This window comes from Acipenser ruthenus, chromosome 8 (genome assembly GCF_902713425.1).
Source record: "Acipenser ruthenus chromosome 8, fAciRut3.2 maternal haplotype, whole genome shotgun sequence".
Taxonomy (NCBI): Eukaryota; Metazoa; Chordata; class Actinopteri; order Acipenseriformes; family Acipenseridae; genus Acipenser; species Acipenser ruthenus.
The window spans coordinates 61,216,417-61,241,821 of NC_081196.1; the positions used below are offsets into that span (position 1 = coordinate 61,216,417).

Below are 25,405 nucleotides of genomic sequence, written 5' to 3' on the forward strand. Positions count from 1 at the left end.
CATTTTAAATGGGTAAGGAGGAAGGGGGGATATATTAAAATGTAATGAACTGCAAAAGAATAAAATATGGGATAATCTCGAAAAAGATTTATAAGTACGGTAATGTAAAATATTCCTACAGGCCGAATACACCCTGTGTAGAATTATGCTTCATATAAAATGACTTTAGGGCTAAAGGCGCTTGTACGACATGACCACGTAATGCCAAGATTTCATTCTCAACAGAGTAATGGAGAGTTATATCTCAGGCTGCAGCTTTCAGAACCAATAGAGGATTAAAGGCATAGGAATTAAGGCTCCTGTCACTTAGATAACATTGAATATTCTCAGACAATGAATACAAACTGCCCTTGGAGACCACTGCTACAAAAAGGCCAGTTAAATTAATGCTGTATAAAGCAGCAATGCTTCCACTCAACCCAGCTACAAAGGGCAAAAAAGTGCATGACTAATTAGCAATTTGTTAAATACTTTTTTATGAATGAATAAACCTACAGGGCAGGATTTCCTGTGGATTTTGGAAGTGATAATAAAAAAAAATACAACAGATATTAAAAGACAGGCTCATAGCTGTGGACAAAGAGAAGGCAATGCTGCAGAGTTTGTCAGGATCTCACTTGTAAAGTTGGAAGACATATTCAGGAGGTACATCCATAGTAATTTCCTGCTGATCGAAAGTGCAGAGGCTGATAATTATGTCATACATCACTCCCCAAACTATTGCAGCCCAGCGGGAGAGCAGAAGGTGGCTCCAGTTTCTGTAATGCTGCTTTCCACTTTGAGATTGAAGAATAGATCCTGTTTGATCTCCTTGTCTGGAACAACAGAAACTAGAAACAGGAAGATGCCAGGAGAGCTTTTCATTTGTGCTGCACCCCCCCCCCCCCCCCCCCCCTCCTACTTAAATATTTAAATAGGATCAAACATGTGGAACCAAGGTTCCAGGTTCAGCACCCCTGACTCTTAATGCATGCCCAAAAAAATCAGCTTTCAGAGTGCAACCATGCGTCTGGTATCTTGACGATGGGCTGACAGTATAGGCAGGTGATACAGAATTACATTTCCATTCCAGATATTCTGACCATCAAGTTAATGATTCTTGAATATTGATATTGAAGGGCTAGATAGAATATATACAGAAGTGAGTGAAAAAATCAAACAGTTCAAAATATATGCTGTCCTTTTTTAAATCTAGTTTATTGTTTACTGGCATTATATTCTGCTTTTAATGTAAATGTATTTTTTATAAAACCTAAATAGCACTAATACTATACACTAAAAAATGTATTTTACATATACCACAACATAGCAGATTCCCACACAGAGATCACCTAGTCTACAATACAAGCATTGCCTGCGATGGAGGTCCTCGCTGACTTTCTATTACAATTCATTCAAGTCATGTGACAGAATTTTTGCATCACAGCTAAATGCAAGTAATCCTTTGACTAGTCTGTTTCATGGCAACATGCAATGAAGTTTCCATGTGGCGCTTCGTCTCCACAATCATGTAAGTACATGTACATGCTAGCCAACATTTGGAAACTACTCAGCGGGACGGTCATCCCTGGGTGGTGGGGGGTGTCGTACGCATCATACACATGGGAGGGGTTATACACAAAAAACACTCATTATCATATAACAGACTTATCCCACCAACTCAAGACTACACGACCATCATAACAATGAAATTAGGCGTAATGAAGCGTTCTTACCTTTGTATAAGTTAGTGATCAGCAGATGTGTCAGCCGCACGAACAGCACAGCGTGTGGTTTTCTCTAACTCTACTGCAGAATAAAATAATTTTTTTCTAAGGGTAAATATCGGGACTTTCTTTCTATGCATCAGGACCTGAGACATTTGCTAGGAAATTGGGACTGTCCCGACCATATAGAGACTGCTGGCATGTATGCATGTATTTATTTATATGGTGCCTCTTATACAACAGTATCTCAAAGTGCTTTACAAGTTAATAAAAACAAAAATTACAATAACATTTTTTAAAACAATTAAAAAACATGAACGTTAAAAAGTTGAAGTAAAGTAAATCAAAACACCAAAAAAATAAATAAAAAGCAATATTAGTTGAGAAATAAAAAGAGAACACTTTGTATAAAATGCTAGTCTAAAAAAGTGAGATTTGAATCTTGATTTAGAAATATGATGTGACTCTGCATCTCTGATGTCAGACGGTAGTTTATTCCACAATCTGGGAGAATTGTAATTGAAAGGTCTCTCTCCTTTCCTTTTTGTCTTAATCTTTGAGAGGGACAGAATGCCAGAATCAGCCGACCTTAAAGCACGTCTAGGTACATAAAGGGACAAAAACTCTTTTAGATAATCAGGTGCCAAAAGTAGGATCGGATAATGAACTCTAAATCATACTGTAAGCCAGAGTAGAAAAGCAAGCATGGGAGTTATGTGGCCACTTGTGGTAACCGTGAAAAGGCATGGTCTGGTAACCCAGCAAAAAGAGCATTGCATTAATCTAGCCTAGATGAGACAAAAGCATGAATTAGCTTCTCAGAATCAGGCAATGAAAGACAAGACCTAATCTTAGCAATATTTCATAGGTGATAATAAGACACTTTGGTGACATTACGGATATGAGCCTCGAAACATAAATCAGAATCAAATATGAATCCCAGAGATGTGTTCATTGAATGCCCTACCATGTCTGTAGGGTGGATTAAATAATGCCACAGAACAAGGACATGATGTGTATTACAGGTATCCCTGTATTCTTTGTATTCGTTGTATATTATTACTCCAAATTTAGACACATTTCACAGGTTTAAGCATATCGACTTCCTATCGTGGAAAAACCACAACTACGTGGAATGAAACAAAAATCTGGTCAGAATCTTTATCTTGTCCTTGTTATAAGATGCCCCTGTAATTGTAATTCAATAATAGGTCACTCACATAATTACAATCTTAGTTATTGAAACCTCATAGGATTTATTATGTCTGCATGAAGGAACAAGGATTTTTAATAGTGTGTGTCATTATTTTTATTATTATTATTTGTTTATTTAGCAGACGCCTTTATCCAAGGCGACTTACAGAGACTAGGGTGTGTGAACGATGCATCAGCTGCAGAGTCACTTACAACTACATCTCACCCGAAAGACGGAGCACAAGGAGGTGAAGTGACTTGCTCAGGGTCACACAATGAGTCAGTGGCTGAGGTGGGATTTGAACCAGGGACCTCCTGGTTACAAGTCCTTTTCTTTAACCACTGGACCACCCTTTTATTTAACCACTGGTCCGCACATTGGAGTAATTACAACGTTTATTGACTGTCTGGTGCTTAATAAAATGCAGGGCAGCTTCCTAAAAAGGCATGACTTATCATTCACTCCTAGACCTAGCCAAGCCTTCTCCACCAGTATTAAGTCAGTGACCTTTTTCATTAGTCTTCATGAACACAGATGGGAGCAGATCCGTTGTCACTCAGCACAGATAACACAGCAGCTGCATTGTTCAAAATCTCATTCCAGAATTGGAGGCCCTTCTCATTCTCATCTGGAAATAACTCCCTACAAAATAAGGTGACTGACATTGAGATCTTTCATTTTTATACATCTGGACTTTTGATTTTTTTTTTTCTGTCTGCCTTTACGAAACAAGACAAACACTAAATCATGTTTTAAAAATTGAAAAACAAAACCTCCCTGTAATGTGCAAGGGTGTATTTGTTCAGTACAAAGACAGCAAACTTATTTCATTGTCTGAGGCAGTGTCTGACGTTCTATTAGGTTTAATAATGATGCTCAAAGGTATTTTCAAGATGACTGCCTAGTGCACTCGTGTTTGAGATCAGAGGTGTGTCCTCTCCGATCACTGCCTGGATATATATATATATATATATATATATATATATATATATATATATATATATATATATATATATATATATATAGATACAGTAGAAACCACACCCTCGACATTGCCTCAGCTTCATTGGTGCATGTCTCTTCATGAATATGGACAGGAAAAAAAAAATCAAACCTGTGTGCACTAGGCAGCCATCTTGAAAATACCTTTGAGACAGAATAAAAATGTTTAAGTGTACAAACTTGTCAGGATGTTAACAAATGAAAAGAAAAAAATACAGGTATGTTATTTAAATAGTTGTAGCAGCATGTGGGGTCGTAGAACACTATATTACAGGTACATTATTTAAACAGTTGTAGCAGCACGTGGGGACAGGTAACTATATTACAGGTACGTTATTTAAACAGTTGTAGCAGCACGTGGGGACGTGTCACTCTATATTACAGGTACGTTATTTAAACAGTTGTAGCAGCATGTGGGGACAGGTAACTCTATATTACAGGTACATTATTTAAACAGTTGTAGCAGCACGTGGGGACAGGTAACTCTATATTACAGGTACATTATTTAAACAGTTGTAGCAGCATGTGGGGTCGTAGAACACTATATTACAGGTACATTATTTAAACAGTTGTAGCAGCACGTGGGGACAGGTAACTCTATATTACAGGTACATTATTTAAACAGTTGTAGCAGCATGTGGGGTCGTAGAACACTATATTACAGGTACATTATATAAACAGTTGTAGCAGCACGTGGGGACAGGTAACTCTATATTACAGGTACATTATTTAAACAGTTGTAGCAGCACGTGGGGACAGGTAACTCTATATTACAGGTACATTATTTAAACAGTTGTAGCAACATGTGGGGACGTGTCACTCTATATTTCTCGGAACCCCGCTACTTACTCTTTAAGTCTTGTTTTTTAAAGGAGACAATTATTGAAGGAGTCATTTAATTGCTGCATAGGTCCTTCTCTGTTTCCTAGCAGATGAAGGATCAATTCATTTTTTAAAAGCTTGCTTTGCAATTTGATTGAGAAATATGACTTGTGCTGTAGGTGTGTCACATGTTATGGCTGCTGGGTTTGGCCCACCATGGCACTCTGGGGATGGTAAGGTTCCCTTTATAAATATCTACTAATGCAAATGATCAAGCTAATGTGACAGCGTTTATGTTTCTAAATTTTGGAAGCAGGGAATTGAAATGTGTTAGTGATGCCAGCAGCGTTTCAGGTGGACATTATCTCAGCATCCTCCACTAGCTTTCACAAGAGGAGGCTATGAACAGGTAACAGCAGGGACCCCATAATGTCACTGACACATTTTTAAAATTACTTTTCAAAGTGGCTTATTTTATTATACAATTTCTCTGTGGTCGCAGTGATTCATTTCTAAAACACTTTGCAAGGAAGCCGGATTTATTATCTGAACATGAAGATTAAGTCAAACTTCTCCATTTTATGACAGGTGAAGCTCGCGTTTTTATGGAAAATGACAATGGCATTGGTTTTATAATTCTTTTTCATTACAAGTATTTAGATACTTGTTTAAGTTTTATTACTCTGAGTGTATGAGCATCTTAACAAAGTGAGATTATAAAAAAAAAAAAAAAAAAAAAAAATTGGATTTAGGTCATCAAATTTAATAGCTAGAGAATAAAGCTGGAAATGTGCTAAGCATTTTCCTCTGACAGTGTTACATGTAGCAAAGGTGTCAGGTACACACCCACTGTAAAATGAGTTTCACAGATTCTTGTCATTAAGACTTTTTCTGTGGTAACATTGACAGCCCCATAAATCAGTCTGTAATGATGTCTGTCCACAACAGGCAGGGCTTGGATAAGTGGAATATCTTCATATACTGCCCTGTAGGACATGATGCCATATGACATTGTAATCAAATGCTAACAATAATAATACTGTAACTGGAAAGTTCAGATTCCCAGGGTGCTGTGCTGTCTATTTGTTCTTGAATAGCTAATATTGCCTGATGCTTATATTCTCTTTGTGTGTTTTCAAAGCACTTACCTAGATGTACCATCTACTGCTGCGTCGTCCTCAGTACCTTATAAGAGGCTCGCTCCCCTTCCAGATTGACTGATTGATGACTGTGTTTTTATCTCTTGAATGCTGCTCAGGTAAACACAGAAGCGAGGCATGTTTTGCATTCAGTTGGGTCAGAGCATAACAATCAGAGAAATCTCTCAGTCAGAAAGGTATGATAGCGGTTTCAGGTCTGGCGCTTCAACTTCTAATGTATCATCAGAAAATCTGAACCTGGATTACAAACCCTATCAAGGTAAAATGATTTCTGCGGCAGCTAGTACAATGAAGAGATACCTGCAGCTCTGGCAATTGCATGCTGGAGTGTGTACCTCAGTACCTGATCTAGAGTAAAAAGGCCCTGGGAAAGTAATCAACACAAGTGTGTGGTGCTACCAAGAACTATGGTTAATGACTAGTAACATGTTATAACGTAGTTAATATTGAGTCATTGTTTTGCTGGCATTGATTAAAGTGTATGAAAATAAAGTACAAGGCCATCATTTCATGATTAAATATTTTTATGGCTGGGGCATATACTTTACAGAGAAAGACTGCGTAAGGGCCCATCACATTCTCTCACAATTCATTTGAACTAAGCACTTTTAAAGTTTATTTTAAAGCTGGCTGAATGTCAGAGCTGTCCCAGTACATTTCGATGAAACACTGATCCAGACAGGTCCTTAATTATTTAATTGATAATCAGCACAGTCAAGTAAGGAATTGATTAATTCTTCAGTGAAATGGAATGGCAGAGCAAACAACGATCTTAGCATAAACAATAATACATCGACATTTTGGCTTTTTAATTTTTTTTTCAAGAAAATGTATTTAAAGGATTATAGAACACCCTACACTTTTTACAAGAAATACATGGCCTTTGCTGTATCCCATATTGTTCAACCTAATCATTTTATTGAAGCATTATGGGTCATAAAATCTGTCTTATGAGCGTAGTATTGTATCCGCATCACTACCTTCCTGCAACAACACTGCTCGTTTTCTGTTCCCACGTCAGTCATTTCAATCAGCGCTTCATTGTTACTGCTGGTGGGTTTCACAAGCTTTTGTTCTGACATTTATTGAAAATGAATGACCTGCTCAGCAACCAATTAGATTGATTGTTTTAGGCTTACAAAATGTAATGAGACTGAAGTGTGTTGTGTGTTTCTTTGGAAAATGGCTCCAAGTCCACGTTACAAATAGAGGAACCGAAAACTGAGGTGGAAGCCTAGTACCTCTGAAACTGTTTATAATGGCCTCTGCTCTCACCGTGCTCTGTAAAACAACTTTACTTTTTAATCAACCTCTCTGTGCGCAGTCTTGTCATTTTTAAAGTGCTTTTCTAAACAGGAGCGACCGGTAGGATTTCCGCGGCAAGCCTGACTTTGCATTACTCCTACAACACTGCCATTGATTTTTCTCATTTCGATATTGTGATTTCATCCAAGATCGACCATTGCAGAAATGTCAAGTTTACATTTTTAAGGTCAAGCAATCATAAGAAACATGTATGTTTTTAAACTTCAGGGCCTTGTGAATGACGATCTCTTCAGTGTGTACTGCAGTTCATTTGCTGATGCAGTTCATTTGCTGATGCTGAGTCTCTGTATGATGGTCTTTCACACATTCATTTTCAAGCCGATGGAACGAGCACTTGAACAAGTTCCGGCTGAAACGTTCCCATTGTCTGCGATATTTCATAAAGAGAATATTAATCTGGTTAGGAAACTCCTAGATTATTTATTAAAGCGTAGACTTGACAGCACGACTATATTATACATATTGCACACTACATTCTTTGGCCTTTTTTGAGGTACCCCTGCCCAAAAATTAGCTTGCAGATAAGTGGAGAGGCTGGCCGTAGGGAAGCCATGGGCACCAGGCAGGATACCTGCCCTCCTTGTTACACAAAGCCCAAAAGCAGGTGGAGGCTGGGGAGTCCAACACTGGCGCACAGCAGGGATGTAATGGATTGAGATAAGATATAGTATAAATCCCTTCCTTGACGATTATTGGACGTGTTGTTTATTGAAGGACAAATAAGATACTAGCTATTCGACTGATGGTTTGATCTGGTATTGGAAGCGCCTAAAATATGCTTGGTGTTTACTTGATTGGATCTAAGGTTGAAGTGAGTTCCCTGCCAGAACCACAACTTTGCTTAATGAAGTCCCAAGTTTTTACCTTTAAATCCATAATGTGCCTATTTTGTTGAAGGATAGTGATAATGCAATGCATTGTTAGATCTCACTTTGCCTGGATGGGTGAGAAAGCGATCTTGTCAATGCTTAACTGATGTTGTAATTTTTGTTAATACGTTGTTTGTCAGGTCTCAAATAGTACTAGACCTAGTGTAATGTAGGCTGCATTAGAAATCAACAGTGACATGCTTTTGTTTGCATTTTATCTCAAAAAAGGGAAAATGTACAATGTGTTATTGTCTGATGTGTCTATTCACTTCCGGTACACATCAAATGGTGGTAATAAAAGTATTGGTCTAGGGATAGCACTACAATTTCCTTAAAAAGTAAAATGCTGCCTGACACTTCAGGCTTCTAATGTTACTCTGGGCACAAAAACAGAAAAAGTGCAAATGATAAAGGAGATATTGACGGTCATCACAGCTGCAACACTATTACAATTTGTTTTGGCAGATTATAGGTTTCCTTGTTAACGGTGTCCAAGTGCGAAAGTGTTTAAAATCAATTTCTTAACTCCATACCTTTTTTCATAGTTTGTTGTGTTTGTTCCACAAAACCAAAATGTAATTTACCGGCATGAGTTGAAGGAACCATTGCCCTGTCTGCTCCAACAATTCTTTCTAAATTGCTTCTAGAAGAGGCTGTTTGCTTGGTATCGATTCCACCAGTTTGTAGGTCTCATGGGTTTTCAGTGTCTTAAAACAGTCCATTTATGAGTCTGGCATACAAGATTCAATAGACACTGGTGGTAAATTGTAAATGTTATGACAATGTTGCAAAGTTCATATAAATCAGACTATTTTATTACAGATGTGGTCACTTAACAAAATATACTTATATATAGTGCACTTGAGAGTAGCACTTCTGATTTTAGTCAATACAAGTTAGGCCTTAGATCTTGAAATCTAAGAGTGAGAGATACTTTGGGTTTGTCCTTAAAGTCTTGCCTTCTGTCTCAGATTTGAGTCAGGTCAAGCAGACAAACACAGTTTGAAGTCTTGTCAAAATTGACAAAGTCTGTGTTTTTCGGAAGTATCATAAGAACATAAGAACATAAGAAAGTTTACAAACGAGAGGAGGCCATTCAGCCCATCTTGCTCGTTTGGTTGTTAGTAGCTTATTGATCCCAGAATCTCATCAAGCAGCTTCTTGAAGGATCCCAGGGTGTCAGCTTCAACAACATTACTGGGGAGTTGGTTCCAGACCCTCACAATTCTCTGTGTAAAAAAGTGCCTCCTATTTTCTGTTCTGAATGCCCCTTTATCTAATCTCCATTTATGACCCCTTGTCCTTTTGTCTTTTTTCAAGTCAAAGAAGTCCCCCGGGTTGACATTGTCTATACCTTTTAGGATTTTGAATGTTTGAATCAGATCGCCGCGTAGTCTTCTTTGTTCAAGACTGAATAGATTCAATTCTTTTAGCCTGTCTGCATACGACATGCCTTTTAAACCTGGGATAATTCTGGTTGCTCTTCTTTGCACTCTTTCTAGAGCAGCAATATCCTTTTTGTAACGAGGTGACCAGAACTGAACACAATATTCTAGGTGAGGTCTTACTAATGCATTGTAGAGTTTTAACATTACTTCCCTTGATTTAAATTCAACACTTCTCACAATATATCCAAGCATCTTGTTAGCCTTTTTTATAGCTTACCCACATTGTCTAGATGAAGACATTTCTGAGTCAACATAAACTCCTAGGTCTTTTTCACAGTTCCCTTCTTCAATTTCACTATCTCCCATATGATATTTATAATGCACATTTTTACTGCCCGCATGCAATACTTTACACTTTTCTCTATTAATTTTCATTTGCCATGTGTCTGCCCAATTTTGAATGCTGTCTAGATCATTTTGAATGACCTTTGCTGCTTCAACAGTGTCTGCCACTCCTCCTATTTTTGTGTCGTCTGCAAATTTAACGAGTTTGCTTACTATATCAGAGTCTAAATCATTAATGTAGATTAGGAATAGCAGAGGACCTAATACTGATCCCTGTGGTACACCACTGGTTACCTCACTCCATTTTGAGGTTTCTCCTCTAATCAGTACTTTCTGTTTTCTACCTGTTAACCACTCCCTAATCCATGTGCATGCATTTCCTTGAATCCCTACTGCGTTCAGTTTGAGAATTAATCTTTTATGCGGGACTTTGTCAAAAGCTTTCTGGAAATCTAAATAAACCATGTCGTATGCTTTGCAGTTATCCATTTTCAATGTTGCATCCTCAAAAAAGTCAAGCAGGTTAGTTAGACATGATCTCCCTTTCCTAAAACCATGCTGGCTGTCTCCCAGGATATTGTTACCATATAAGTAATTTTCCATTTTGGATCTTATTATAGTTTCCATAAGTTTACATATAATAGAAGTCAGGCTTATTGGTCTGTAGTTACCTGGTTCGGTTTTGTCTCCTTTTTTGTGGATTGGTATTACATTTGCTATTTTCCAGTCTGTTGGTACAACCCCTGTGTCAAGAGACTGTTGCATGATCTTGGTAAGCGGTTTGTAAATAACTTCTTTCATTTCTTTGAGTACTATTGGGAGGATCTCATCCGGCCCAGGGGATTTGTTTATTTTAAGAGCTCCTAGTCCCTTTAACACTTCTGCCTCGGTTATGCTAAAGTTATTTAAAACTGGATAGGAACAGGTCGACATGTGGGGCATGTTGTCCGTGTCCTCCTTTGTAAAAACCTGTGAAAAGTAATCATTTAATATATTTGCTATTTTTTTTTTCTTCATCTATGATTTTGCCATTTGTGTCTCTTAGACATTTAACCTCCTCTTTGAATGTTCTCTTGCTGTTATAATATTGGAAAAACATTTTGGAATTGGTTTTAGCCCCCTTAGCAATATTGATTTCTATCTCTCTCTTGGCCTTTCTAACTTCCTTTTTGACTTGTGTTTGCAGTTCCAAGTACTCTTTCTGTGTGCTTTGTTTTTGGTCCCTTTTAAACGCTCTGTAAAGTGCCTTTTTTCGCTGAATATTTTTTTTAATTGATCTATTAAACCATTTTGGCCATTTTGTTTTAGATTACATCAGATGTAATTTATACACTGTACACGAGTTAGTATACCAAAACCACTACCACTGAATTGAGGGTTTATAGCAAAAATATGAACTGAAGTTTGTCATAACTTCATAGCTTATGAGGTTATATTAGAAGCCGCCTCACTTACTTTGCTTACTTAATGTTTTCATGACTTGTAAACAAAGTTTAGGCAAAATATTTTAAACAGAAGGATGTGAGATTTCATGTAAGGGCACCATTAGCAGGTACTCTTTAAAGTCACAACAATCTGGTGTAAATGGTTCTGTGGAATGGTTCCCATATGTATAAGGTAGGTGAACAAACACCTGGTTCAATTCCATCTCTGAACTCATCATCAAACATTTTTTAGCATGTATGTGTTGGGTGTGAAGAGTGGTTATTTTAAACATCGGTGTCGGTATGTTGGTATTTACATTTTTTACTTATTTTAAATACAGTAATATAGTACTGTATCTTAGATTTTGCACACTTCCAAGCTTAATTATGTGAACATTTTAATTGAAAGCACACAAAGGAATACTGGAATCAGTGTTCTATGATATTATTAGCTTTTGTACCCCTGTAAAACTGACATTCATGCTGCAGATAGATACAAGTAGTTATCATTTATGTTTGCTGTATGTGTGTGTTGAATGTTTTTTTTTTCCAGGAACCAAAACTAGCAACAAAAAAACACAACCAAACGATATATTGTATATTCCATTTCTCTCTCTCTCTCTCTCTCTCTTTTGCTCTTGTCGTTATAAACAGCTCAGTTAAATTCCACTCATGAGCACCTAATTAGGTGATAGTCATGACTGATAGGTGGATGTGGCCCTTTTCTAGTAAATTAAGAGAAATCACTGCCATGAGAACATTGATGATGTTCACGCTTATCCGTTTGACAGGAGCTACCAGTCTGTACAAATCATGGTTCCTCCTCAAGGGCGGTGATTCTGGAGTTTAATGACCTTGGACATCTGTTGCTCCTGTCCTCCCAATCACGACTCCCCTACCAGCAGTGTTATCCTTTCTGCAGTGGTGAGGGCAGGGAAGGGAACCGTTTGCTGTGGGAGGGCTTCTATTCACAGAAGGATGGCTCCAGAGACTCTGGATCCCCACGCTACTGACAAGACCTGTTTCCCGAATTGAAAGATGACACTTGATGAGGGACCTTGGGGGTTCTCCTTGGCTTTACACTTGGAAAGAGTGTGCCAAGTTTGAGGATGCCTGGTTATAGCCCTGAGCCACTTCTGCATCTAGCCATCTGGACTTTAATTTACAAATTTCAGCCAACCCACCCTGGATAGCTTGTTGAAAGAATTGTGCGGTGGGCCAAAATGTTGTAATAATTCGTGACCTGCATAACCAGTGCATGCAAAGTAAGGTATGGCTTTTTTTCTTTCAAAGAAACAGCTAGACATTGCCATAGCCTGCACTCCTAATGTTATTGTTATTGATATGTTAAGTCGTTTTTTTGTTATACATTTAATTGTGTACCTACAGTAAGACGTTATGTGTGTATATATATATATATATATATATATATATATATAGTAGCGATCTCAGTTAATGCAGGCAGGCGCATCACACAGGGCGAGGCAATCCACACACAGGCAGAGGGCGGGCGCGAACCCGGGACCTCTCGCACTAAAGCATAGCGCCGATACCACTGTACAAAAGAGCCGGCTCCTTTACAAGGAGCGTATATTGGGCTTATGTCCCTGTGGGTGATTACCTCACCTGCCAGCCCTGCTGCTGCCTTCCTCTGTGCACACTACAATATATTAAACCCGGAATAATTCTGGTTGCTCTTCTTTGCACTCTTTCTAGAGCAGCAATATCCTTTTTGTAACGAGGTGACCAGAACTGAACACAATATTCTATAACCTCAGAGCCATGTTCTACAATTTATAAGCTGACACAAAACAAGTAAAAAATAACTTGGATCAAACCAAGGCAAGCTATTAATTTAACAAATACTTCATGTGACACACTTATTGCCACCAGAAGCCAATGGGCCTTGGTGAAGAGAATGCAAAACAAGCTCTTGCAGTTACAAAACTGATACCCCCATTTAAAACAGCAGCTGCACTGGTACCATAATATCTCTGTACCAATGAAATCCATGCAGACTGGGGATCGACATCAGCTGCTATTGAAAATGAATTGAACCTCTAAATCAGGAGTCCAATCCTTTCCACAGAACATATCTCTGTACCAATGAAATCCATGCAGACTGGGGATCGACATCAGCCGCTGTTGAAAATGAATTGAACCTCTAAATCAGGAGCCCAATCCACTTTCCACAGAACTATATAGATCGCCTGTAATTTTCAACTCATTATTTTGGTGAGTTTGTATTAAGAAATTAATACTGCAAAATCAGCTGAAGATTTGAGCACTGTCTGAGCCACCTTGCTTGTTATCGCTTAGGATGCACATTCTAAAGCTAGAAGCAGAGTCCATTCAAACAGCTGAGTATAAGTGGTGCTGACACATTCCTGTTTAAATCTGTAATTAGGGCAGGAGATCCTTCATAGTTACCCTAGCTAGAAGTCATTGTGATCAAATGTCAGTAAAGATTTCAGAAATACATTAACAGATCACTTCCGAGTTCACTGTTTATAAAGAGATTCAGACCTGTTTAAAGAGACCTGTTTAATTCTGCATACATCTGAAACTTTGAAGATCATATATTCCATTACCTCTCGGATTACATTTTAAATAATTAGAATAATTAGAATCTGTGTTATAGCAATGTTCAAATGTCCTTATGTGGAAGGTGTTCACTCTGTCCAAACAGAGTAGGAATGGCATATTTATGATTCAAATTCTAATTGCCTATTTGATATTGTATTGATTTTAATAAGTGTTATTAAATGTTAACGTTTGTTGCTCATAGTAATTTGCATTACTGTTCCTCATGGCTTGTTCTGAACCTGTAGCAGAATAAAGCACTCTAAGTCAGCTAGATAGGGCACAAATGTATGACTGCTCTGTACCATACATTAGAGTATGTGTATAATATAAGGGATATCAGTAATTACAAGACCATTAAAATAGACGCCATACAGTAGAAGTTTCAAAGTCTTTTGAGAATGAGTTAAGGGAGACTCTTATCTCATTTGCGACATGATTAATATGCTACCTTCCTATTTCACAGACAATATACCTTTACCTAATGGGTATTCTATTTTAAAGATTGATTAATTAACACAGGACTTGAAAAATGTATCATAGAGATTATGATGAACGGTGTTGTAAAAAAAAAAATTGTGGAAAAATTCTATAAGACAGATAAATAGTAATACTATAACCCACCCAAACCCATCAGAAAATAAAATAAACACCTGAAATACCGACAAAAAACACCTTTAAAAATGATAAGCTTCTTTTTGTTTCTTTTATAGAGGACTGACATAATCACTTATGTATTACTTGTACTTGGGAACATGGCCATACTTGTTACGAATATTAATTTGTACTGTTGCTTAGCACGGGCCAATCAGAGAGCCTATTTGGCCAGATGAGAAGAGGTCCATATAAGTGCTATACACTTGATTCTATGGTACTGCTTATTTGAACATTTCTGCTTCATTGCTGTGCAGAGTGGAGTATTCTCAAGGGCAGTAGGGTACCCTAGAGTGTGTGTGCTACCAGCCTTTAAACTCACTGTTGGATTATCATAGATTAGATTGGTCTCTCTCTTAACAGCACAAAAGGAAACTTTAACCAAAGAAGTTGATCACAAGTCTATTATAAAAACAATTTGCCTGTTCCAGACTATTTTACACACAAAAAAGAAGAACATGTACTTTGAAGTTACTTACTTTAAGATCTTGATCTGCTGACTTTCAGACAATGCAGTGCATTAAAAAAATATGAACACAAATGTATTATTAATGTCGAATTCTCTGGATTAATAAAGACATTCCCGCCTATCATCTTAAAAGCTTGAAAGTGGTAAGCAGAAGAAACAGTCCTTTTGGGGATCTGGTTTTGCATAATGGCTGTTATACAAGTAGATGGCATAATTAACATTTGTGAAAGGTGTTGAGCCTGCATATATTTTTTAGTAGAGCATAACGATAAACAATTATGTTATTAAAAAGAACAAATAAATGCATTAGAACTGAAATTTATATATCTGACTTTTTAGTAGCAAGTCGATTGTATTTAGTGTTTACAGCTAATTATACAATTATAAAGAATAAGGTAATAACCGTGACTGGTTTATTTGTTAGGTAACACTTTACATTAAATGTCTCTAATTACTGTGTATTTACATTGTAGTTACAATGTACTTAATGTGTAAATCATTGTGCAAATCTAACTCTAAACCTAACCCTAACCCCCCAACCCTAACTCTAAACCTAACCCTTTTTCTGATACAATTGTGTACTTACATATAATGTGCAAAAAGATCTACACGTTAAGTACAGGTAGTGGACAAAAAAATGGAAACGCCAATGTAAAGTCACTTAATAGAGTGTTGTCCCGCTCTCTGGAGTTCTCGGCGGACCATTTTTGATGAATCTGGCTGCATTTTTTAAAAACTTCTGTCACCACAGTGTCAAAGACTCATATCCCATTTGCCTTTTGGTTAGTGACTCCTTATAGTGAGGGTTATGTGGCAGTCATTCTGCAAATGGAAAGCTAATTCTTAAAATCCAGCCAAGTGTAAGGCAGTGTAATCCTTTATTGGTAAAGCAGTGTCATTTAGAACTATGTCAATGATGCTTTGGCTTTAGGTATCAGCTCACTAATCTCATCCACATACTTAATTGGACTCTGATGATAAGAAAATTAATCCCCTTAAACTAATAGACAGACCCCAGAGATATTAATTAGGACAAGGTCATTTCTAAACCATGTTACAGCTGTGTAATAAAGAATGCAGGTCTAGTGGAATTGAGCCAGACACATAAACCTGTTCTGACTTTGAAAAGAATCAAATGGGCTTTTAAACTTCTTTTAGCACTAGAAGGACCGCATTTATAGACATACCTACAACAACCATGACCGGTCAGTTTGACCGGCGTATTAAAAACAACATAAATATTATAATGAAAGGACAAACAATTCAACATAAGTCTGACGTTTTATTGAGGAACGTCATACAAAGCATCTACACAACCGAAACATTGTAAATAAACAGACATTTTAACAGAAATGTGTTCATATACAGACATATTACATAATGCGCATCCTCAAAAAATGGTAAATAAAGAAAAAAACAAATTTTTGAAAATACATTTGTGTATATACAGTTATATAATGTCATACAAAACTGTACAACTGAAACGATGTAAATAAGTGTAAGATCAAAAAGTGTAAAATAAATGGGTTTATATTGCCTACATAACAAAACGCATATACACAACCGAAGCTATGCGTTTGTACACAGACATACTGTAATCTAAATACACATTTGAACAGAATGGGCTTCATTTACAGTCGTTTACAAAGTCTAAGTGGAGGCACAAATCGCACAGATCCTGCACTTTACAAAATATGCAGTGTACTTACCGCAGACTGTCTCTGAGTATTTGTCACAGCTATCAATAGTAACCCAGGCTTCTGGCACCAAATGCTCCATATACTAGTACAATGAACACTTCTAATTCCTCCAAGGGCACTGACCAGGTATCATCTTGGTGTTACTGCTGCTGGAAGATTCATTTTCGCAAAACCCAGTCTGCTTTAGAGCCAGATTCGTCATTGCCTGTCTTTGCTGCATCAGAATCTTGTTTGGTAAAACCTGAAGAAATTCCAAACTCTGCTTTGCTGTCCTGCGTCTCTTCAGCAATCTATTTGCAATGTATATTGGGGTAACAATGAATTTCTTAGAAAAACGAGTGACTTTTAGTAACCAGTGCAGACAGACAGCCTGGTGCCGTGAGCTGTCAAGGCTGATTGATGGGCTATCAGGAGGCTCATTGAAACAATAGAAATGTCAACAAACCACTCATGTGACGAATGCAGACTGATATAATCAAACTTCAATTCATGGCTCAAGTCCCAACTGATAAACACAAATAATACTGCAACATTTCATTGTTATAATATGTTTTATATGTATCGGTCAATTTGACCGAGCCTGGTCGGAATAGGTATGACAGTATTTTATCTCCCTAATTTTTGCAGCTACACGATTCTTTCTTTGTCAGGGTAATTAGTACATATATTTAGAAAAATCAGGAAAGCACATCTCCTTATCTTAAACACATGCACAGCAATTTAAATTTCCATTCCAAAAACGGTCAAAATGACCACCTTGGTCATTCTAGTGTTAAACTATTCCGTTACAAACTTGAAAACAATGTTTTGTTCGAAAAAGTTGAATAGAGTCCTTTAGTCTATGTTTCTAAAGCTGTTTAATAGAAACTCAAATTGTAAAATCTTATCAGCGAATTGCAGAAGAAACACATCTGGGATTCTGATTATGAAAGTAGAGTCCGTTAAGCCTTCCACCATCCTGTTAGCACACACTTAATGACTGTGGATACGAGATACATGTATATTGTCCATACTTGATTGGGTCCAAAGGGAATCTGTATCAAACATTCGCAGAGCTGGGCTTTGTCATTCCAGACTGACCATCATTCTGTGCAGTTTCGATGCATTGATTGTGCTGCCCGGAGGCCTGAATGAAATCCTTTGACTCACTGTGACGCGTTATGGGCCCTGTGTTATTTCGACGGCTCAGTATAAGCATGCTGTTTGCTGATTGTAGAATAAAAACACACAGAGGGACCTTTTCAAAATAAAATAAATAAAAACAAAAGCTTCTAATTGATATAATTTTACTGCTGGTGTTGTATTAGCAAATTATCTAGGCGTCATTAGTGTCGATACGGGCCAAATAGATTATTTTTTATGTATTTTGTTTTTACAGCTAATTGAACCCTTAAGAGGAAGGAAGGTAATTTAAAGAGCATTTAATGCGTTTCCTATAGCCTCTACGCATGTTCATTTATCAAAGGGTGATTGGAAAATACACCCAGCATGCTGGGTAATTGGTGTTTAAGTCTAATTTACAAACTGCTCTTAATGCATCAATTTGCTTCAACAGAATGCTTTATCCTAGTAAAACGCTATTTCATTTTACATATGTTGTAGGGTTAAAGCAAGGGAATATTTTCAAAAAACAACATTTTAAATGACAAGCAATGCTACATAATAATTACCTACACTTCCACACTGAAACACTGATCTTCCATATGTTGTTTCAATTGCTTCTGCAAACACAGGGATCTTAAGCGTGTGCTCTGGGACTTGTTTCTTCCCTGGCTGAGGGACATGAATCTTGGTGAATGACACTTTGGTAAAGAGATATTTGGCCTTACAGTATAGTGTTGAGAGATGTCTTACTGAGTAAATGTATTCATTGATACAAGTTTGAAAAACCTGTCTCTAGAACTAATGTGGGATTTTCTACTGCATCTTATATTGAAATTAGCAGCTGGGTGCTTCATTTCAACTGGATCTTCAAACACACAGTGAATTATACAGATGAATGTGCACCCAGGTCTAATCTGATGCACGCTTATTAGATCCAGACCTTTTACTGGATTGAGAATTTAGCAGGTAGTGTGAAGGCTACCGACACCTTTGATGAACCAGGAGGTCTTGTAATTATAGAATTTATGTTACCACAGTGGTCAGGGAGTATGGAAGAGATAAGTGGGACTAGGTGACAAAAGCAGTAATAACCAAAGTTCTTTATTAACACTTTGAGTAGTACGAACGTCCTGGTATGTTCACTACTCTCTGGTCCCCAGGGAGTACGAACATACCGGTATGTTCTGCAACTTTAAACTTGAATTACTGAGCCTACAAAACTTCAGATAACAAGAAATTGTAACACTAGGTTTCTGTCATACCACTTATTGGTCTCTTGCACCCTCTGCTGGATATTGACTGAATTACATACAATAAACCATCACAAAAATGTCAGCGATGTCTGTAAACTGGCGAAAATTGATCAGTGAGAAAGAAGTATTAGAAATAATACTGAATTCAGATTCCGATTTAAATTCAAATATATACAATTCTTCCACTGAATCGGATGTCAGCGAGTGTGTCACTGACTACCATCAACATCAAGTGACAGGCGTCCAGCGAAGAGGACTCCTGTCACTTGCTGCTCAATTCCTGCTTATTATGTTCAAGCTCTGTGTGTTGCTCCATGCTTCAGGAGTATCACACACTGAAGCATTAGACACTCTCACTCCCTCCACCCCCACCACCTGTTTACCCGGATATGATTTATTCGTGTCTCTCTCTCTCTCTCTCTCTCTCACTCGCTGTCTCGCTCTCTCCCTCTAGTTCAGCCCTTTTTTTTTGTTAGGACATGTTGTTGTGGTTGTTCCAACCCATTGTTTATTGTCTATCTGTTATTTTTTTAGTTAAAACCTTTCCCTATGACAAAATAAAACATTATATTTATTTGTTTATTTATTTACGGTAAAAATTATTCGTCTATTTCGTCAGTGTTCATTACATACATACAAACATATAGCTTTCAGCTTGTTTGTACGCTGAAAAATAAACTACAGTGCATTTTAGAACTCACTACTCAAAGGGTTAAACAATAAGATACATAAAAAAGAAGCTACCCTGTGTAGCCAACATCCATATATATATATATATATATATATATATATATATATATTTTTTTTTTTTTATTATTATTATTTTTTTTTTTAATTTGTCCTTTGCCTGTCCTTTTCCATTCGAACCTGTATGTAGAGAGGCGGTTGTACAATTGGGATGAACCCTGATGATGCATTGATTCTTTAGCACATGTCTAATATAATTTGGGCTTACATGGACACACCCTGTTTATCTGTCTGTATTACAGTGGATATCAGTCATTGCGATTAACTTACTGACAGCGGACAGCAGAACTGTCAAATGTTAGATCAAAAACAGGTGTTTTCTTTAATAAAAATGCTACATTAGGTGGTATCCCCTAAGGTAGTCAGGAATGTTATAAACTCACAAACGTGCATCTCTAGACAAAGATCTATACTAGAGGGACTAATAAATAAACAATTTGGCACCTCTAATTTTCAGTGGCCTACATAACAAACTTTGAGAATTTCAGAAGCAGAAGTTAGCAGCCTGAGGTATCAAATTACAGTTCATGCCTACTGACAAGAGTATGAGAATAATCGAGTTACTAGTTCTCAGGTGCTTCCCATTCAGAGCTAGAACTCTTTAATGTGTTTCTTCCATCAATGCTTTTGAATGTGGTGAATTATTTTGCTAGTACCTTACTAATAAACTAGGCATATAAAAGTGCCCATCATTTAGGTTTGAAAGGGTAGCATTATATAAAGGTAGGCTGTGGTGTAATTGCCATATATACCACAGGAATTGCTTACTCTTTGGTTAGCACTTGGTGATCGAATGCTGAATGCTGAGCACAGTGTTAAATGGCAGTAACCAAACTCTAGGTCTTCCACCGCTTTGGGAAATTCCTGGTTATTATGTTCAATTGAGGCAGAGCTTAGAGTTCACTTTCGGGAATGGATCCCTGCTCTCTCCCTCCCTCCCTCTTCCCCTCTCTCTCTCTCTCTCTCTCTCCCCCGCCCCCTCTCTCTCTCTCTCTCCCCCCCCCCCTCTCTCTCTCTCTCTCTCTCTCTCTCTCTCTCTCTCTCTCTCTCTCTCTCTCTCTCTCCCTGTGGTGCTTGTTGTCAGTGGAGCAGCAGCACCTTATTCTTTAGACTAAAAAGCACAGACTGTCCTTTGCTAGGACACAGCAATTGGAAGCATTAAAGTACCGCAGTACATAGCAGAAAAAAAAACAAACTACAATACATTTGTATAGCATGTCACACATAGGACTGCAACAATCAGACCATTTAAATGACAAACGAAGGCAGAGCATTCCATAATTTAGGAGCTCTACAAGAAAAAGCCCTACCTCCCGTGCTGCTTTTGCTGAGCAGCCCTGCATCCTATGATCTCAGTGTGCGGTTTGAAAGATATGGGTTCAGTAACTCATACTGGGTAAGTAAGATCAGGATCAAAGATGATCACTGCCTCATCCTTTGTGATGTCACGGAACTCCTTGGTTGTTTTTTACAATCTGATTATGTACAGTAGCTTGTGCTTTATTCTCTATATACAGTACATACACTTACGTGTTTTGTTTGTGTACTGGTTGGTATTTGATTATTTCAAAGAAAATTGAGAGTTTGTAAAGTTCCTGCCGGAGTAACATTGTGGAGAATAATATCTCACAGACATGTGGTTTTCCAGAGAGGCTTATATACATTCAGATTGCATTTGTTTTTGCTAATCTTCTGGTATCACTGCACAACTGTTAACTGCCATGCGCTTCAGTTACTGCACACCCAAAAATAATATAATAAAACACAGTAAAAGCAGGTTACAGCACAGTCAAGCATGGTAAATCACAGATATATATGGTAAAAACATGGTTAACCATGACATACGCATAGTAAAAGCATTGTAAATGGCACAGTTACTGCAGTAAAGTTTTAAAAGACCTCTCGTTGATCCTTACTGTAATTCCACTGCATTTTGTTATCAGTAGTTTTATGGATGTCAGTTATATGAAAATGTGTGCAGACAATACAAAAATAAATTGAGGAACATGTCATCTGGAACCCCCTACCTCCATCTGTACCCCCTCCTTCTGAGAAAGGAGATAGCTGTACCATTTCATTTACACCCAGCGTAAATGCCTAGTTAATGGAATCTTCCCTATCTGTAATTACTTGACTAATGCTAGATTAATTACTCCAGAAAAGGTTGTTATTACCCGGTGGCTGTGTAAATGTGTCCTTTGTTCGTATTTACCCTACAGAATTTCAATCAGCATTGGTAATACCTTTTATACAAATGCAATCTGTGCAGGTAAATATTGGGCAGTACTTTCTATGAATAATAACCATGAGGCAAAGGACAGCCTTAAAGTATGTATTGCAAGAGGTGGATCTGGCTTGTCTTTCTGCTATTGGAATAGCAATAGATATAAATACATACATATATACATAAATAAACAGTACACAAGCTGGTAAACAAGCACTGTAGACTTTATTTTGTCATTGTTTTATTTGATTTTATACAGTGTGCCACGATCTGGCATTTACCCATTGTAGTGTGGTAAAATAGACTGATACTAAACTTGTTCCAAATGGAAATCTCCATAACTAGTATATATGGGATTTAGCAAACATTATTTTGCACACTGTTGGGATGTTTGCACTGGAATAGTTCAGAAGTGTGGCTGGCTTTCAGGGCCTCCCTGATTGGAATGGTTCAGCAGTGTCTCTGATCTCTTTCAGAGCCTCCCTGATTGAAATGGTTCAGCAGTGTCTGCTCTGTTTTTCAGGGCCCTCCCTGATTGGAATGGTGAGGAAGGACTGGGCCTCTCAGAACAGCATTGCCCTCTCATGGCAGGAGCAGGAGCAGCCCAGCACAGCCGTCCTGGACTACGAGATCAAGTACTATGAGAAGGTGTTTTCATATTTCCAGTGGGATTACTTAGAAATCTTTCCAACAACCCTTTATAAAAGTCCACTTCCACTAGAATAAATCGTTCTTTCTTTCTTTATTAAAATAAAGGTCTCTCTTTTTGTATAAATGCAAATTCACTTCATTCTTTAAATTATTCTTTAAGTATGACTGTTTACTGTTATTAGATTTCAAAACATTTGAAAATGTAATAACCAAGATTTTACAAGAGTCTTCTTATCTCTAATCATAATTCCATTCTCAAAAGCCCCCTTTTGTTTTACAGACTTGTAAGAATGCTGCTGAGAGATAATGAGGCCATCCTAAAATGTGTAAACCTGATTTTTTGTGGTTCTCATTTCAGTATTGTATGGCATAGTGGCATAATTAATCAGCCTTGTAAGAAACACCTGTAGCATTAATATTAATAATTGTATTTATATCCACCATTATTTAAATCATTAAAACAAACCCCAATGTACTTTAAAGCCTCAGTTATTACAAGTAAACATGCAAGTTACAAGTAAACATACATACCAAAGGTAGGTGTGCTGTTGTTTATGACAGTTACTGTATTATCAGTAATACCCCATCTAAATATCCACACAGGAACATGAAGAACTCAGCTACTCTTCAACCAGATCCAAGGCAGCCAGTGTCATCATAACAGGACTCAAACCCACCACAAAGTATGTGTTTCACATTCGTGCAAGGAGCGCAGCAGGATACAGCAGCTACAGCCCCAGATACGAGTATGAAACGAGCAACGAGAGTAAGTGGGACTAGCCATGCTAACAAACACATTGTCACTTTCTGAAACATCATCATATTTGACACCTTGCAGTTTTACTTAAAAATGTGCACTCTGACCTTGCAAATCAAGCTATGACAAGGAAAAATAAAATTAAGCGTGTTACAAATCTAGGGAGGTTTTGATGAGGTTGCATATGGTATTGTTGAGACGTGTTTAAAAAGCGCATTACACATGATATATTCTTATGTAAGCTATAAATAATAGTACAAACACATCAAAACAAATTGATCAAATATGCTTTATTGCTTAACTCCTAACCTTAGTAATGCTTTTTAATTGATCTCTGCAGCACAACTTAATGATTATTTAGATGAAGTTTTGCTGAAAACTCTAGAGGATGCTGTGTGTTTGCAAATCAGGCTAATTGCTTATACAGTTGCTGAATAAGGCTGTATTATGTTTTTCTGTACACTACACTTACTATGAAATGCAATATTCAGTGAATTCAAGGAAGTCAATTTAAGCATGTCCTTGTGTCCACCTTTAAATACCCACTTGTTAAATATTTACAACAGACTAGCGGTATGTTGAATACCCATAACATCTTAGCATCCTCTGTCATGAAATAAATGTTATTTAAAAATGTTTTAAATCTGATACAAAATATAAAGAATTGAGAACCACGTATGGGTTATGGGGACCCATTTACAGTCCAAGATGGGAATTTGCCTCCAAGTCAATGTGTCTTAAAGGGTTTGTTTTTTTAAATATGCACATCTTCACCTCCTTGGCAAGACTCATTCTCAGCTTTAAAACAGTAAACCGAGGAAACAAGGCCTGTTTTTGAAAAATGTGCAGTACCATTTTGTAAACACTTTATGTTAAATGTCATTACTTACACTACAATTACACATGTAGTTACACTTTACATTGCGTCTCTAATTACTGTGTATTTACATATTAATTATATAGTAAATACATGTGTACTTACACAGAATTACAATGTTAGTATGCGTAGTTACAATGTACTTAATGTGTACATTCTTTGCAGGAAATATGTAAGCACACAATTGTATCATAAAAGGGTTAGGGTTAGAGTTAGGGTTAGGATTTCGCTGACATTTCGCCGACCTATTTAAACATTAAATAAACAGACAAGTTTATAAGTAGACAGTATTTCAGAACACTATAAGGCCTAAAAATAGTGGTACTTGCTTCCTTACTAAAACAAAGTGCTGTCATTTGTTAAAGCAAGCATGCAGCATCCCCCTGCAGTTGACTTGCCCATACATTGAGACTGCACGTCTGCATCCACTGAATTGGTTGGAAGTTAAGGCAAAGCTTTGCCAAGTTATACAGATGTGGAAATCGATTAGAAACAGCCCCAAAACTCGTTTACCCAAGGGCATCTGGCATACTTTAATAAAGGCAATATATGCAGCACGTTCGTTGTCATGTTATTTGTCCCAACCAATAATTTATTTTATTAGTACTGAGTCAAAACAAAGAAAATGTGGCTATTCAGGTCTAAAATTCCAACTGCGAAAAAGTAAGCAGCAGGTTGAAGCGAGGTGGTTGTGCTGGATCGTTTTAGTACTGATTTAACTTGCAGACAGGAATACTTTTTGTCTGCGCTGACTTTCCAGTTTGGTTTCTGAAAGCTGTTTATTTTACGTTCTGTGTAGCATCCTCTGTAGTAGCCTTTTGTTTAATGTGTGATTCTGAAGATAAATAGCGATCGATCGTATTTTCTCCAAAGACACGTTAAGATATGCAAAACAATTACCTCAGTCTGCATGTACAGTTTCTTTGGGAAATATCTTGACACGATCATTAGCCGAAACATACTTTGCTTTTTTTGCTTTGTCGTCCATTTCTACTATTTTACTTCCAATGCTGAAAACTAGATTTTAGCAACCTAAATCAAAACAATGCAGCGCTGACTTTGTCCCACCCCGTACTGCACAGTACAGGTCACAGAAAAGCAGCACAGACTCACTGATAGGCTGACTAAAACTTTGATGTCATTTGAAAA

At 37.4% G+C, this 25,405-nt stretch overlaps 1 protein-coding gene across 3 annotated transcripts in view; it reads left to right on the top strand.

Moving 5' to 3' along the window:
* The window catches only part of LOC117407255 (ephrin type-A receptor 6), a 206,473-nt gene that overhangs the window by 152,030 nt on the left and 29,038 nt on the right, over window positions 1-25,405 (top strand). For all 3 annotated transcript variants that reach the window (XM_034012042.3, XM_034922865.2, XM_034012043.3), the window contains 2 exons: window positions 22,495-22,619; window positions 23,226-23,388. In XM_034012042.3, coding sequence (XP_033867933.3) covers window positions 22,495-22,619; window positions 23,226-23,388 — 288 coding nt within the window. The remainder of the gene's footprint in view (window positions 1-22,494; window positions 22,620-23,225; window positions 23,389-25,405) is intronic.